Source organism: Falco naumanni, chromosome 4, assembly GCF_017639655.2.
Source record: "Falco naumanni isolate bFalNau1 chromosome 4, bFalNau1.pat, whole genome shotgun sequence".
NCBI classification, from domain to species: domain Eukaryota; kingdom Metazoa; phylum Chordata; class Aves; order Falconiformes; family Falconidae; genus Falco; species Falco naumanni.
Window position 1 is genome coordinate 75623753 of NC_054057.1, and position 15683 is coordinate 75639435.

At 52.0% G+C, this 15683-nt stretch overlaps 1 protein-coding gene across 4 annotated transcripts; it reads right to left on the bottom strand.

Moving 5' to 3' along the window:
* Positions 1-822: 822 nt before the first annotated feature.
* On the bottom strand, positions 823-14492 carry NAGPA (N-acetylglucosamine-1-phosphodiester alpha-N-acetylglucosaminidase). Of its 4 annotated transcripts, none has more exons than XM_040590668.1 (12): positions 14356-14492; positions 13511-13996; positions 9548-9687; positions 8889-8997; positions 8349-8477; positions 7279-7487; positions 6100-6147; positions 5606-5734; positions 4340-4471; positions 4082-4142; positions 3220-3460; positions 823-909 (listed from the first exon to the last, which is right to left on the bottom strand). In XM_040590668.1, the coding sequence occupies exons 1-11, from the start codon at positions 14466-14468 to the stop codon at positions 3238-3240; spliced, it is 1779 nt and encodes a 592-aa protein (XP_040446602.1). In that variant the 5' UTR covers positions 14469-14492; the 3' UTR covers positions 823-909; positions 3220-3237. The 4 variants fall into 4 exon arrangements, with proteins under 4 accessions (XP_040446602.1, XP_040446601.1, XP_040446600.1 ...); XM_040590667.1 differs by lacking the exon at positions 823-909 and adding an exon at positions 1915-2491; XM_040590666.1 differs by lacking the exon at positions 823-909 and having other exon boundaries at positions 1915-3460.
* Between the last annotated feature and the right edge of the window lie 1191 nt (positions 14493-15683).

The window sequence follows — 15683 nt, forward strand, 5'->3', positions numbered from 1 at the left end:
TGACATCTGTGTGCTTTAGAAAATAAAATGTGCTGTTTTCTTAACAGCAGCCTCTTGTCAGTTGAGGCCGGGAGGTGTTCTGGATCCTGGTTCCCTGGGAGCCACTCATCTCTCAAAGATCTTGTAAGCCAGAACCTTTAAAACCGGGCTGCGGTTCCGGGTGCAGAGCTTGCGATGCAGCGAGGCCCTCCTGTGCAGTGGCAGCTGCTCCTCAGTGAAGCCGGTGAGCTTGGCTGTGTTCAGGTAACGAGCTGGGTACTTACAAAGTAGCTCCTCAGTGATTCGGGGCTTTCCCCTGCGTCAGATATTCCATATGCAAAACACAACCGCTACCTCAAAGAGCCACTGCCATGTTTAACGCAAGGAGGGACACTGCGCTGCAGGTACAAAGTGCTGCTGTTTACACTGAAGTACGGCCGTATGTGAAACCTTTGTTCTTAGTAACTTTCTATGGGTTTGCCCCATCCTGCCATTTGCGCGTCACTGGTGGGCATGTGCTGGGGAGGGGGTGTCACACTCGTCTTGTCATTCAGGGCAAAGCTGGAAGGCAGCACTGAGCTGCTTTGGCTGTGTGTTTTGTCCTTCAGGTTCGAAAGGGGCTTTTTTAACTGCTGTAGGCAGAACAGCGAGACCTGACCGAGGGAGGCTCCGGCCCAGGGAGGTGCCCACAGCAGCAGCGCTGGGGGCTTTATCGCCGCCGCGTGCCGAGCTGTAAGGTGGCACTCGGGCATGGCTGCGCTGCCAGCAGGGAGGCACCGAGCCTGGACTGGGGGTTTCCTGGCCGCCAGAGTACTTGCTGCCAGGGCAAGAGCGATCCCGACTCATTACAGGAGGCAGCTCTGGGTGACTGCAGTCCCTTGGCTTGTTTGCTTCAGTCTTATGGCTGCCCAGTTGGCTGCATCGATTCCCCTTCAGTAACAGGAAAAGAAGAACTATTAATAAAAAATGTATAATCCTGAATCTGTAACGCTTAACTGCAGCTTGGCAATCCTGGCAGGAAGCGCTGAGCCCAACTGTCTGCTCAGCTCGGGCACGAGGCTGCCGTGCGCTGGCGCAGCAGTGAGGGCCAGCCGTGGGAATCCCTTAGTTCAAAATGCATTTTCCTAGCTCATGCCTGTAATATCGGAAATGCTTATACTGTGAGGAAATAATGCAAGAAACAGCTCTTGGACTCTTAAGGACAACATCGACAAGCACTTGTCAAAAATTCCTGCATGCTGTTGGCTTTAATAATCTGCCAGCATGTTTGTGATGATTCTTATACTGGATTATTTCTCTCTTGGAAGGCTAAACTGGAATCACACGGCAAGCATTGGCTTTTAACGACATCAGCATCCACTTCCAAGCTCTTGGTTACAAAGATAAGTTAAATGGGCATTAATTTATTTAAATTTTTTTTAGCAAGCACTTTCTCTCCCTTGCAGCTGTTTTCATTTTTATAAATTGAACTTCTGAATTTTCTCAGCCAAAAGATCCCTGGTGTTCTTTAAGAGCACACTAGCAGAACGCGGAGTGCTTTGTAACATGTTACTTGACGACAACTGTACTTAGTTCCAGTATCTGTAGGTTCTGCTAGGAGCTGTACACCTCTGTATGTTGGAAATAAAAAAGCATCTCTAAACACGTCTGACACAACTGTTCAAACTGTGGTAAACTCTGCAAATGTAACTACGTGCTGTGCCCTTTACCCACAGAGTAACAGAGGTAAAGCTTGTATTCAGCTACTCCTGCTTATTAACTAAAATGTTCTTTATTTTTTTCCTGTAGAACCAGCATTTTTTGTTTTTCACATCACGTCCTGCAGTGTAGTTGGGTTTTTAAAATAAAAAGGGTCTGCTGGGTTCGAACGGCCAGCTGAGCTGAAGGGGGAAGGGATCGCGCCTGCCTGCTGCAACCAAGCAGGAAGAAGCTGAGTTTCAGGCACTTACCACTAATAGAATTTATTCAAGTTTCAAATAGACTTATGTAAATAATAGAAAAATAGAATCTCCTGTTTACAGGCTGATGTGATGCCAACGGCAGCACAAAATTCCATACCTTTACTTGGAGACTTAAAAACAGTGCATAAAAATGTTAATATTTAGGCTCAGAGAGGCTGTAACACCCCGCCCCGCCCCTTTGCAGCATTAAAGTAGCACATTAAAGGCTAGTTTTTCCTCACATGGAAGCAAACTCAAAAATTATTATTTTTTTTAAATGCATTGTGCAATGATGTATTTAGTAAAATGTCTGATTTCCAGTGGAGATGTTCAGGATCTCGGGTCACTTGGGGTACCTGCTGATCTCAGTCCCAGCTGGCGGCGGCTCCCTCGGATGGAAGAGGGCAGAGCTGGCAGCAGTGGGCAAGGGCATGTGGGCCCTGGCCTGCAGCTCTGCTGGGCTGTGCCCACCAGGCCGGGTGGCTGCCACTCTTCCCCAGTGGCAGAGCTCCAGGCTGGGGTCCCTCAGCAGCAGCCTGTGCAGCTGGGCAGCGTGCGCCGGCTTCGGGGAGCTACGAGACAATGCAAGAGCAGCGTGTTTGAGCTGACAGGCCTTTTCATGTTGCCGTACTACAGAAACCTACTGAAAATGGCTACTTCTAGGACTAAGGATCTGATAAGAAAACACTGGCCTTGAAGTCAGCGCAGCCAGGTGAAGGAAGCGGGGTGCAAGAACACCCTGATGCTGTGTGACAGCCTGCGAGCCCGCCTCTGCAGCCAGCAGGAGGAACGTTGTGGCTTTACTATGTGCTGCACCTCCGGCAGCATTTTAAAACAACTTTTTTTCCCCCAGTTTTTTGATAAAAATCTGAGCTTACCAGGGAAGGGCAGTTACAGACTACAACAGCCTTAAGCCTGGCTTTGTGCTAGAGGCAATTTATCTTGCATCTTACAAATACTAGCCACAGCTCAGGTGAGAAAAAGCCTCGCTGAAGTGCCCATGGCTCACATTCCTCACCCGCCTCCTTCTGGAGGGAACCAGCCTGTTCCCTTTCCTGCTGCAGCTGTGGAATTCTGTGTGCAGAAGCCAGCCTGGTGGCTTGTGCCCTGTATCCCCTCATGGCCACTAAAGGCACAGTCCTGCTTGCTCGGGCGGAGCAGCAGAGGAAGAGGGGGAGCCGGCTGTGCCTCCCAGGCTGGGACTGGTCCCTCACTGCCGCATGCGGGTCAGTCAGCAGCTCCACACTCGAGGCCTGCGCGCCAAGCGGCACGGCAAGGGGCAGGGTAGCCGGTACCCTACCTGCTCTCAGCCAGGGCTCTAAAGGAGCGCTTGGCTCTGGTCCTGGCTGTCTTCTGTCTCCCAAGCAGCAGCTGTGGGGCTGTGACTGGCTTCCCCGTTCACCTCCCTCAGGCGGTGGTAGAGATAGTCACTGCTTTCACCCTGCCGCTCCGGCCTGCTCTTGAGGAAAAGCCCTATGTTTCCCACGGTGCTAATCACGAGAAGCAGAGTCAAGACAGAGGTCATGGAGATCCAGGTTTTTCTGTCAGATGAGAAAAATCCACGTAACCCACATCTCCCACGTGTTCCCACTGTGTAAATGATCTCTCGAGGCTGGTCCCCACTTCCCCGGCACCCCAAGTTTGTGGTTCCGCTCTCAGGCGGGCACAAACGTGCTCTGCAAAAGCCTTTGAAAGGCCGCTCTGGTGGCCAGAGCAAATGGATGTTTTTAGCGTTCTGCTATGTTAACACGTGCCCAGCTGTGCCCGCAGAGCCACTGCAGCTTCCCCCGCACTGCAGCAGCTGTGCTCCGGTGTCACAGCTGTCCTTGTCCCTGCTGCACATACAGCGGGAGAGGAAAGGTGGCTCTTGGCTAACCATAAGCTACAGAGCACCATGCTTGGAGCACTGACTGTCACTGAGGGGGGCTCCAGCTCAGCACTTTGTCTTACAATTAAGTTTTTAGCACCTTGTGGTCCCCCTCCTCACCTTCCCCACTGAGAGCTGCAGGAGATTACAACGAGATCAGAACACAGATGGTTTGGGCAGTGACTGACACACTGGCACCCGGGAGGTGGCATGAACTACTCATCTTGCAGGGAGCACTGATGGCACAGACTCGCTGTGTATGTATACACGTATATGATAAGTATCACACACTTACTCTGACAGAGAGAATTTTTCTTGGCTCCTTCCCTTATTCTGGGAAGCCAAACACTGCCCAGCTGGAAAACAGAATAGAGGGAAGAAATGCAGCGTTGGAGGGAGGGTGTAAAATTCCACTAAAAAAGAGCAAGCTTAAGATGCCAGCCAGTCAAAGCCAGCAGCGAAGCAAGCAGAACATGATGCTCTAAAGCTGCTCTCCCAACTTTTTTTTAAAAAAAACAAAAGAGCACAACCCAACCCCTGCAGCCAGAGGTACCTTTGTTCAACTGGTCCTGCACTGCCACTGCATAGGTGATGTTGCAGCTGCCCGTCTCCCGGTCGCAGGGACACATGTGCTCACATGCACACTGCTGCTGGCAGTTTGGCCCGTACCAGCCCATGGGACACTCTGGGGAGGTGATGACAAGGCAGTCGGTCACTGTCCAAGCCCCCCCTGCTGTGCAGCCATCCTGTCTGCCACTGCAGCCCCCCAGCTTGGCTGTGCCCCTTCCCCAGCTGCACCGGCTCAGTGCCAGGACGGATGGGACACCTAAGAGCTTTAGGAGGCTCAGCCCTCACCTACACCCCACTGAGATATCAGTGTTGCTTCTGTCACCACAGCAGGCTCTGGCTTTGTTGCTTCCAATGTTTTTCTCCCTGCCAGATCTGCACTATGGCCCTGCTGTTTGGCTCGCAAGCAGAGGCGGGCATCGGTGCCACTGCGAAGCACTTGAGTTTGAGAACAAGCGCGCAGTGGGCTCTGCCGTTGTGCCGAGCTGTAGAGCCCCAGGTTTCCTGCAGCCTGACAAAGCCGTTCTGCCTGCCCACCCTGCTTCCTCTGGCAGCCTGAAAGCACCACGCTGTGAGTTAACTGCTGTTATTTTATGTCAAGGAGAAGTTTTTGTAAAACAAGGATCGGGCTGGCTAAGCGTTCCTAGGCTGGGAACAAAGCATCGCTAACGTCACCATGCACACAAGAAGTTTACACCCACGCTGTAATTAACTTGTCCTGTCAACAGAGCAGGCTGTTCAGTCAGATACCAGGGGGCCTTGAGTCCCTCGGAAAAGCCGGAGTGGTTACACAATTGTGCACAGCACTAGCTCCATCTGTACAGCCAGAATCTGAAGGTTATAAGCCGGAACGGCCCCCTGGAGCGCTTCCCACTCACTGACCTGCCTCACCTGAAGCCTGGGCTACAGGCAGGGCCTGGTGCAACACCCTCGAGCGACGGATGTTCAAGTCTGCACATGCTACATTCACAAGCTCTGGGAAAGCAACGCAGTTCTTTGGGGCACAGACTAAACAGGAATCTGTAATTTTCTAGTGATGAAGAAAACTCCTCTTTCCTCTCTGCTCCCTCCTTTTCTTTTTAGCCAGTTTGGGTAGGACAGGCAAGCCCTTAAGAGCTGGAAGCTGGCAGGTTATGCTCTAGCCGTAAAGTTCAGGCCTGAGCCTGCTGGGCAGACCTTGTGCTTGCTAACTTACGAGAGGCGGCTCCAAGGTGACACAAATCCTCCCCCTAGCCCAGGCTGCAGCCCTTACCTCGCTCACAGCTGGTGCCATAGTACCCAGCCGGGCAGGAACAGGCTCCATGCAGGGGGTCACACGAGCCACCGTTGTAGCACTGGCATTTCTGGGTGCAAGCATCCCCATAAAAACCGCTAGCACAAGCTGCAGGAGACAAGCAGAGATCTCATCAGGGACCTCGATACACGGAAGGCGACCCCACCCCCGTGGTCCCACCCACGGAGCAGCCGCTGGCACAGGGCACTGATGGCTGCTCAGAGAACAGAAGCCAAGTCTGTGCCTTGAACAAGGAGCAAGGGCTTAAAGTGCTTTGCAGCACGCTGATCTTAAGAAGGAGTTCAACTCAGCAATTAAACTCACAGTGACAAAAAAACAGAGCAGCATGCTGTGTTTCCTTTCCTTTGCCAGCTCCCTCCTGGGGAGCCACCCACCACTGCCTGGAGGGACGGGTTCTCACTGTCCCCTTGCTGGCTATTGAAGAAGTGGAGCAGACTGGAAGTCAGCATTACCTTCGCTGCAGTTGCTGCCAGTCCAGCCGGCATCACACAGGCATCCAGCTGCGCAAACACACACAAACAGGCATTAACGACAACAGGGAAAGTCTGAGAAATAGCAGGAACTCAAAATTAGGAGCCCCTCTGCTTCTTGGGGTACCCCCTTAACTCTCCCTGCCAGGCAACCCACAGAAAGGGAATCCTGGAGTCACTCGCACAGGTGGGGTTTGAACGGGCACCCAACTAGAGCTGCCAAACATAGCAGAACTCTCACTGATTGGATTTTGAGAGATTAACTCTGAGTCAGCTACTAGCAACAACTGCACCCACTGAGCTCTGCCCAGCCACTTCACCAATGCAAATGTGGCTGTGAAATGAATCAGGGAGGCAGCACAGGAACAGGAAAACAGGACTGAGCAGGCATGGAAGAGCAGGAGCTGGGGGGTGTACACTACAGCAGTCCCGAGATTCCAAGGAGTTTATGGAAGAGTAGCAACTGCACACTTGTAAAAATCATGGAGCAGGGGATTCAAGTAAAGAAGGAACAATAAGGGGAGGGGGCAGAACTCAGCTGCTCTGTCATACAGCATAATACGCTGCCCTTTCCATCAATGGATTTACAAACCAGAAGCACAACACCGGCGACAGAAAGGGAAACTGAGACACAGAGTCTGCAGTCAAGCCCTGCCACAGGTCCAGTTCCCAGGTGGGAAGCCCAGCCTAGCCCTGCTGCCGTCTCCTAAAGGCAGAGGGTTCTGACTGCCTCTACTGCTGCTTCAGCTGCAGGAGGGGAGGGGGAGAGCAGCTCGTACACCCAGAAGGTAAGACGAGCGCTGAGGCACACGGCACCAGCTGGCTCCCGGACTCAGGGCATGGGCTGGCCAGCCAGCCAGCACCTGTGGCCCCAAAAGGCTGGGAAGCCTTTCCAGGGTGTTGCTCCGCACTGACGGAAGCAGCTACTGCCAGTGCCAGGTCACACGCACTGTGCACCTTCCCACCAGAGCGGGAAAGGACTCTGTGAACCAGCCAGGACTGCACACAGTGGTGCACTGGGGCCTCGCCGTGGGACCTCACAGGCAAGTCTGCGATATTCCCCACGTACACACTGCCCAGGTCCATGCTTCCCCTGGAGCTACCCACCAGCACCCACCGAAATCTCCACGTTAGAAGCCTTTGCACACCACAGTGACTCACAGTCGGTGCAGGTGCCATGCAGGCTGCAGTTGGAAGGGCCACAGTCTAAGATGTCACAGGCTGGACCTCTCCAGAAGTCCCCAGTGCAGTGGCACTCCCCTTCCACACAGTCCCCGTGACCGCTGCAGTCAGTGGGCTCGCAGGCAGGCTCATGGATGCACATGATGGTTGAGATGCTCCGAGGGCAACGCCACATGTTGTCAAAAGAGCTGGGGACAGAAGACGGGTCCCATAAGGCAGGCAAGCACTGTGCTGCTCCCAGCCCTAGGTGAAACCAGTTGATATAAACCACAAATTTTCATCCTGACTCACACTGGCAAACAAGAACATTAATAATGGAAAAACATAAACATAAAACTAGATTTGAGTCAATATTTTAACTAAGTGTTTAATCCTAGTGGACAGGAGTAATTTCAAACACGGGTTTACAGAAAGCAACATGCAAAGCCTCCCTTTAAGCATTCCCAGCTTCCCTAAACTTCAGCGTTCAACACACCTTTTCTTGAATATTATTTACTTTGATATAAGTGACATCATTGTAGTTATAGCAACTTGGGTTTCAACTGTCAGACTGCAAACTGAATTTTAAACCCCTTTGTGTTTAGTCAGAAATAACTAAAAAGCTAAATTTGAAGTAAAATATTCTTTAGGTTGCCTCATATGAGGCAGGACAGGGCCTTCAAGTCAGTGTTTTTCTTCCATAATAATAAGCTGCTGACAGATCTCTGCTAATTCCTGTGAATGTACAGCTCTGAATGTCCCAGTCTGAGAACTGCTTCCTTATCTGATTCCCACATCAGGCCACTCAGTCTAGGCAACAGCTTCGCTGCATGTCTGAAAACAGCTAAACTTTAATCCTGGATGACTAAGTGGAAAAAATACATAGTCACTAAATCGCTTTAAATTTTACAGCCATTCTCTCCCTCAAAACCTGTCACTTGCCTTTACATTGTGATCTCCCAGCAATGCCGGCTGACTCCCTTGCGGAGTGGGGTAGGACGGAGCTCTGCACACTAACGGGAGCTGCCCGGTTACCGGTGCAGCCCTGGGCACGTGCCGCCAGCACCTACCAGTGCTCAGACGGGTAGCTTGCGAGGGTCCCATTTAAGACCAGTGTGGCAGACCCCCCACCATCCAGGTTGATAGCATTGATGATTCCCTGCTGCTTCAGAAATTCAGCCATTTCCCAGAGGTTGACCCTGCAAAATAACACAGTTGTTTGTTGCTCATACATGCTATTTGACTTCAACAAAACTGCTATGCTAGAAGCTTTGTCCCTCTCCTCAGCAGAAGCAAGGAAGTTCTCCCACCCCAGGTGTGCTGACTCACTGTCTAGGGGCTGCATTAGCCTTTTCTCAGAAAGACACCCAACAGCAGTGTCTTCAGATGACCCCGAGCTCCGCTGGTCTCTGCCTTAAAACACATCACTGGCAGCTGCAGAGTTGCCGCAGTGACAGAACTTAGAGACAGATTGTTCTTTTATATATATATATATATATAAATATAATGTTCTTATAGATATATATATAATGTTCTTATATATAATAGAGACCGATTAGAGACTTCTATCTAAAAAGATAGACTTGCACCTTACCACAACCCCGCCTTACCCTCTGGATTCCGTCTGTCCATCCACATGAACCAAGACCAGCTGCCCCTGACTGTCGTGTCCAACCGCAGTCCTGGCCGATATCACGTTGATGAACTTGTCGAAGGTTCCTGTGCAGGAGAAGGAATAATTCACACACCAGCTGGGTGACCGAACTGGCTGTTTATAGAAATATCTGTCTGCAAAACAGCTCCCAGCGAGGAGCTCATCTAAACTGTAACACCACAAGAACAGCCCAGGTTCCGCTTGTTCATCCAAGCCCACCTACAAATAACATTTCCAGAAGCACTCTTGTTAAGTTTTTGTCTGGCATGGGGACCAAAAAGGGGATTCACATACTCTCAGTTTTAAAATCCTGTTAAGAGGCACATGCTTTGAGTTTCTCTGGACAAGTATTATTATCAGTCATGCCACCACTATTTACAGTCCTCAGCAAATTCTGCTCCACAACCCTGAACAGGCGAGTGCAGCCTTATCTTGCAGGCAGCCTATTTCTTGCGCTGCACTTGCTGCAGACTCAGCGTAAAGTAGCACAGAAGGAATTTGGACCTCTTAAGTGAGTAGCAAACTGCAACTAGACAACATAGTTTCCACTGCTACCCCCTCCTTCCAAGAGCCTCATCAGAAGGACAATCTATACCTAGGCTTTACAACATTTACCTGTGGTTTGAGTTTCACCACACTCAGCCATCTGACTCTGACTGATGTACACTTCTCCATTTCTTAGGAGCCAAACTACCCCACTCACAAGCTGCACAAAAGCGTTTGCTTGATCCAAGACATCTTCCTCAGACAGGTAACTAGGAAAGAGAGAGCAGGAGACGTTACCCACAGTCACAGCAGCGTCATGTAAAAGCCTCATGTAAAAGAAGTAGGGAGAAGGTGGCTGAGTGAAGGCTAGCTCCATCCAAACCTAGAGGCCAAGCAGTGCGAGACATCACTTCAGCAGCCAGTGGAACCTGTTCCCTGCTATTCTGCACAAAGCCACTGTTAATGATGGTCCCAGGCCACTGTGCATGGAACAACTCCTGCCAACAACGTGGTCAGTGGACCCGAGCCAGGATAATAAGGGCAGAAAACATCTGGCAGAACATGAGGGCAGAGCCATTGCCAAATACTTAAGAGATCTGTGGAAGCAGCTGTAACATCTTACTGTCTGTCACTTTCCATTCTGCAAAACAGTGACACCAAACAGCTTTTGAGAGGGTTTTAAGGAACAGCATCCAGTCTTCCAACAGCTGCACTGAGGGGAAGGCACTGCTGGAAGCTACCTGTTCCTCTCCATCTGGGAAAGAGCTTCCTCTACTTTTCCAGACAGCAAAACCTTTCACTGAACAGTCAGGCAGCAAAAAGACTGTCCAGCTACCTTTTCCATGATTGGGCGTTGTGTGTCACTGTGCAGTGCTTCCGAAGGGATATTCCTCTCTCAAGAATTAAGGTGCTGAGTAACATCTGTCTTATCAGAACCTGATGCTAGGCCATGCTTGCAAGTGACAGGAGAGGGCAGCAGCAAAGGTTGGGGCTGAACAGCCGTGCTTTTGCCGTTAGGTTCTGCCAGGAATTTTTGGTTTAAAACTGCTCTGCATGCTCCAGGCATGTCTTGTGGGAGCTGGATGCTCAGCTTCTAGTTTTTGATTATCCCCGACTGCAGCTGAACAAAGGTTCATGCTTTGTAGAAAAATGTAATTGAAAATACCTGAATGAAAAACATGCAAAAAGAAATCCCTTTACCCATGGGAAGGGAACAGGATGACAAAATGAACACAGCTGTAAATGGATCGAACTACACAACAGCTTGAGCACAGACTAATCAACCAACTGTCAGCTTTTAAAGCCTGCAAATAATTATCCACCATCAGTCCAGGTGGCAGAGGCAGCATCTTTGTTAGGTGCAGGGTAACAATGTCCCCATCCTGCTGATCACAATCATGGTGTGAAAGAGTCAAGTGCAAATTACTTTCCCCACTGCCCTGACAGACCAAATGATTTACACCAAAACTATTTCCAGTGTCACATTTCAGAAGCTGCAAAGACACAGAGCAGATAACTCACACACAGTGCCACAGCTTCATTTAACGCTTGAAATCCTGCCAGAGTAGGGGAGAGGCAGGGCAGACCTGAGATTAAGGACTCAACAGTGATTCTGCAGTTGCAGTTGGTCCCCTCAGCAGAAGCCCCCTCACTAAAAGGGACATGTCACCAACCCCATCACCAAGTAATTTAAGGCCATGGTTCTCAGGGCTGACAGAGAACAGCTGCACGCTAAAGCCCCAGCTCGGTACAGTCAGTTTGCCTTCGCAGAGACCCTTGCTGAGGTCTGAGGGCACGTGGGAGCAGGCTAACAGAAGTGTGGAGAATACAGCAGCTTCCAGACTGCTTCCCAAACATCTGAGACCATCAGAATGACCTCTGGGAATGCTTCTAGAACTTTTAGAGTGCCTGCTGCTGCTGGGGAAGGTAGCTACTGGGGATTTTTACTTACAGTGAGCACAAACAGACCCTCTGTCAGCTATACCTCATCAAAGGGTGCTTTGAGCTTTTGTCTCCAGCTGACTAGGGAGTGTCACACTCCTTTTCAGCTGGTGCCAGGAAGAGGGCTGTGTAAGTGCCAGGCTGAGACCACAGCTCTTAGGAGACAAGAGATGCTGCAGCTCAGGGTGGGGAGCTGGAAATTCTGCAGAAGACAGTGTCTGTGGTCAGCCAGAGTGACACACCACAGAGTGCAGCCACCTTGATTCAGCTGAAACTGTGGCGGGAGAAGGCAGTGCTCCAGCTCTCATGCTGCAGGGATACCTGCGCCTTGCTGAAGCTGGGGCCAAGGAAATGGTGTCCTGGTGCATGCTGGCTGAGTAGCTATGCTGCTGGGACAATCAGCAACAGGAGGAGGTCTGCACACTGCACAGCAGCAGGAACGACGAGAAAGAGGTGGACAGATCTTGCCTAATAGCCTGTGGAAACAAAACCCTGAACCCCACAATGCCCAGAAGAAGCACCCAGGATCTCCTAACTGGGGTGGCAAATCCTTATGATGAAGGCTGGAAGACTGTGAGCTCTGGCACCAGAAGGGAGCTCTTCTTCCACCCAGGTTCAGTGCCTTGGCAAGGGGCTGGGAGCTATGTGAAACAAAAGATCTGTGCAGCTGAGCCTGAACCCAGCAGCAGCAGGGAAAGGCTGTGGATGGTGTCTACCTGGACCTTAGTAAACCCTTTGACACTGTTTCCCACAGCATTCTCCTGGAGAAACTGGCTGCTCATGGCTTGGACAGGTCTAAAAAACTGGACACTGGGTAAAAAGCTGGCTGGATGGCTGGGCCCAAAGAGCTGCCGTGAATGGAGTTACATCTAGCTGGCAGCCTGTCACAAGTGGTGTTCCCCAGGGCTCAGTACTGGGGCCAGTTCTGTTTAATAGCTTTATGAATGATCTGGATGAGGGGATCAAGTGCACCCTTAGTAAGTTTGCCAACAGCACCAAGCCAGGCAGGAATGTTGATCTACTTGAGGGTAGGAAGGTTCTACAGAGGGATCTGGACAGGTCAGACCAATGGGCCGAGGCCAGGTGTATGAGGTTCCACAGGGCTCAGCGCCGGGGTCACAACAACCCCACATAATGCTGCAGCTTGGGGCAGAGCAGCTGGAAAAGGGCCTGGGGGTGCTGGTCAGCAGCTGGCTGAATATCAGCCAGCAGTGTGCTCAGGTGGCCAAGAAGGCCAACAGCATCCTGGCTTGCATCCAAAACAGTGTGGCCAGCAGGACCAGGGTAGTGATTTGTCCCCCTGTGCTCAGCTCTATTGAGGCCACAGCCTGAATCCTGTGCACAGTTTTGGGCCCCTCACTACAAGAGGGACATCGAGGTGCTGGAGCATGTCCAGAGATGGGCAACAGCGCTGGGGAAGGGGCTGGAGCACAAGTCTGGCAAGGAGCAGCTGAGGGAACTGGGGGTGTTTAGCCTAGAGAAAAGGAGGCTCGGGGGGGGACCTGATTGCTTTACAGCTGCCTGAAAGGAGGCTGTAGTGAGGCAGGGTCAGTCTCCTCCCCCAAGTAACAAGCACAGGACAAGAGCAAACGGCCTCAAGCTGCACCAGGGGAGGTCTGGATTGAGTATTAGGAAAAATTTCTTCACTTCCTCACAGTCTCCATACTCAGAGATACTCAAAATTTGACTGGACATGGCCCTGAGCAACCTGCTCAAGCTAACTCTGTAAGAGAAGGGTGCTGGATGAGGCACCTCCAAAGGTTTCTTCCAAACCCAACATTTCTGTACTGCAGCCAGAGCAGCTACATAGTCCACTCTGCCTCTTCCCTGTGGGGAGGACAGAGACCTCTTCCCCCTTCTACCATAATCAAGTGTAACTGTCACATGTTGGGCAAGCAGACACAGGAAGCTAAGCAGCTAAAGATCATCAGATTAACATCAACCTCCTCAACCTAGGAAAGAAAAACCAATGGCCAGATAGCTCAGTGGGGTACAGCTAGGACATCCCTAACTTCACCATTCAAAGCATGCTTCTTCTTGAACTGGGAGAGGCCAAAGAGGCAGTGCCAGGGCACTGCTTCCTGCCTCAATGAGGCCTCAATGGTCTTCAGGGAGGAAAGAGCCCACACCAAACAACCCCCAGATTCTTACCCAAACACCATGGTGCCATCTTTCCGGATGCCAAACTGAGCATTTTGCAGCCCTCCAGAGTTTCTCACCAGCTTTCCATCACTCACAACGTTTCCAAAACACTCTCCAGTTCCCATGTCAAAGTACCCACCGTTCTGGGCCACCAGACACTTCCCAAGCCTTGCAGTCTCTTCCACAGGAGCTCTGCGGTGAGCTTGGCAGCCTCCTGTGCCGCCCGGCTCTAGCACAGAGAAGGTCTTCAGGGGGTTCCTCACAAAAGTGAAGTGGCCATAGACCACCTTGCGGTCCTTGCCCTCAGAGGGGATGTAAGAAACAAACGTTCTGGTGGTAGCCACAGGGCCACCCGTCCTGTTGTCACTGGGCCAAGCTTCATGTGTTATGTTGCCATACTTGAGGGGCTGACAGTCTCTCACGTGCCTGTGGTTGTGGCGAGGGCCGTGCGGGGAGGGGAAATAGGGTTGCAGCAGCAGGTCGCTGGGGGGGGTCCTGCAATGAGAAGATTTGGTTGCCCCGGCTACCCTGGCCGAGTACGCCTGCAAACCTACGTGGGACAAGCGCTGTGCGGCTCGGGGTGGCCTCACCGAGCAGGGGTGGGTTACAGCAGTACCGGGGACTCCCCGGGCCCGGAGAGTCCCCGGTACCGCTGTAACCCACCCCGGCTGAAGGGGGGGCTGTCCCGCTCAGTACTCGCACCACCAAGCCGACCACGGGGCGCCGGCTCGGCGGCAACCGGCCAGACCCCCAGACGAAAACGGGCGCTACCGGCCGGGAAGAGACCCCCCGGGGCCCTCCCGTACCGAGACGGCAGGGCTACCACTCCCCCGGACACCCACAGGGACACTTACCCGGCGCCGCACGTCGCCTGCAGCCAGCCGAGCGCCGCCAGCACGGCGGCGACCACCACCGCTGGCTCCGGCCGCCCCCACCCCGCGGCCCCCGCCGCCCTGGAGGCCGCCATCTTGGCGGGCGGGCAGCGGGCGGGCGGCGGTAGCACCCCCGCGTGTCCCGCTGTGAGGGGCGCGGGCTATGCCGTGCGTCCGGGCTGGGCTGCGAACGGCGGGTTTACGATGGAAATAAAATATTTTTAAAGCCTGTTGTTGTAATAAAGAGCCGTGGGCTGCCTCCGCGCGGTGGATGCAGGAGTGCCCGAGCTGGCTCCGGCCTCGGGGAGTGTCCGTCTCCCCGCAGCGGCCGGCACCGCCTCACGCAAAGCACCGACAGCCCCAGCCTCCTCCTCTGGGGGATCAGGGGTTTGTCCAGTTCCCAGAAGGGAAAAATAACAAAACTGGAGGGATGAGGGGTGATTCAGTCAGCTCTAGGTTCTCCTACCTGTACCCTCAGTGGCTCGGGTTCCGTGGTACACCTGGGCTAACTGGTAGGACAACAACTCTCAAGAGATCCTTAGTTTAGAAGTCTGGGAATTTTCTCATTCAAGAAATAGCCAACTCAAATACATGATTAAAAAAGCAAATCCCCCACTCCTGTATCTGCCTATAAAGGCAACACTTTTTTCTGACCAGGAACCACATGCCAGACCCCTCATTTTCAGTAAAAATGGTTTTATTCTCCATAGCTCTATTTTGAATAAAAGAACTACTTTGTTAACCATGGTAAAGGCACCTACTTTACTCACCGTGTTTCATCCTTACCAGGTGCTTAGTCCAACCGCCTCCTCCAGCCGTGCCAACTGCTCTGAACACTCGTTGATTTTCATCTTTCTCTTGAGCTCAGTGGTGTCTTCTTGGCGTCTCCACTCTCACACTGACCAACCAAAAGAGACTGCACAGCCATAACCACCCAAAGAGCAACAATAAAAGCAGGCACCCTTCAGGTTTCTACTAAATTCTAACAGTTTCAATAGCAGGAAGAATTAATTGGAGGGATTTCTCCAAGGTTTAGGAGCTAGTTGCTGGGGGGATGCAAAGGCTAACTTCAGGGCACTGTTGCAGCATTTCATTGCTCTGTTCGGAGCCATACCCATCATGGAGGGAAATACTGCCCGTCTGTCATTATGTCGGAAATGACATTTCAAAATGTTTATATTGGGAATAAAATACATCTTTTAGGCATGCAGCCTGCTCCCAGGTTTCAAATCCAAGCCTTCAAATCATGCCTGGAGGCACGGCTGGGGCAGGGACCCTGACATCTGCGCATGCAGAGGGCAGGCCTCCTA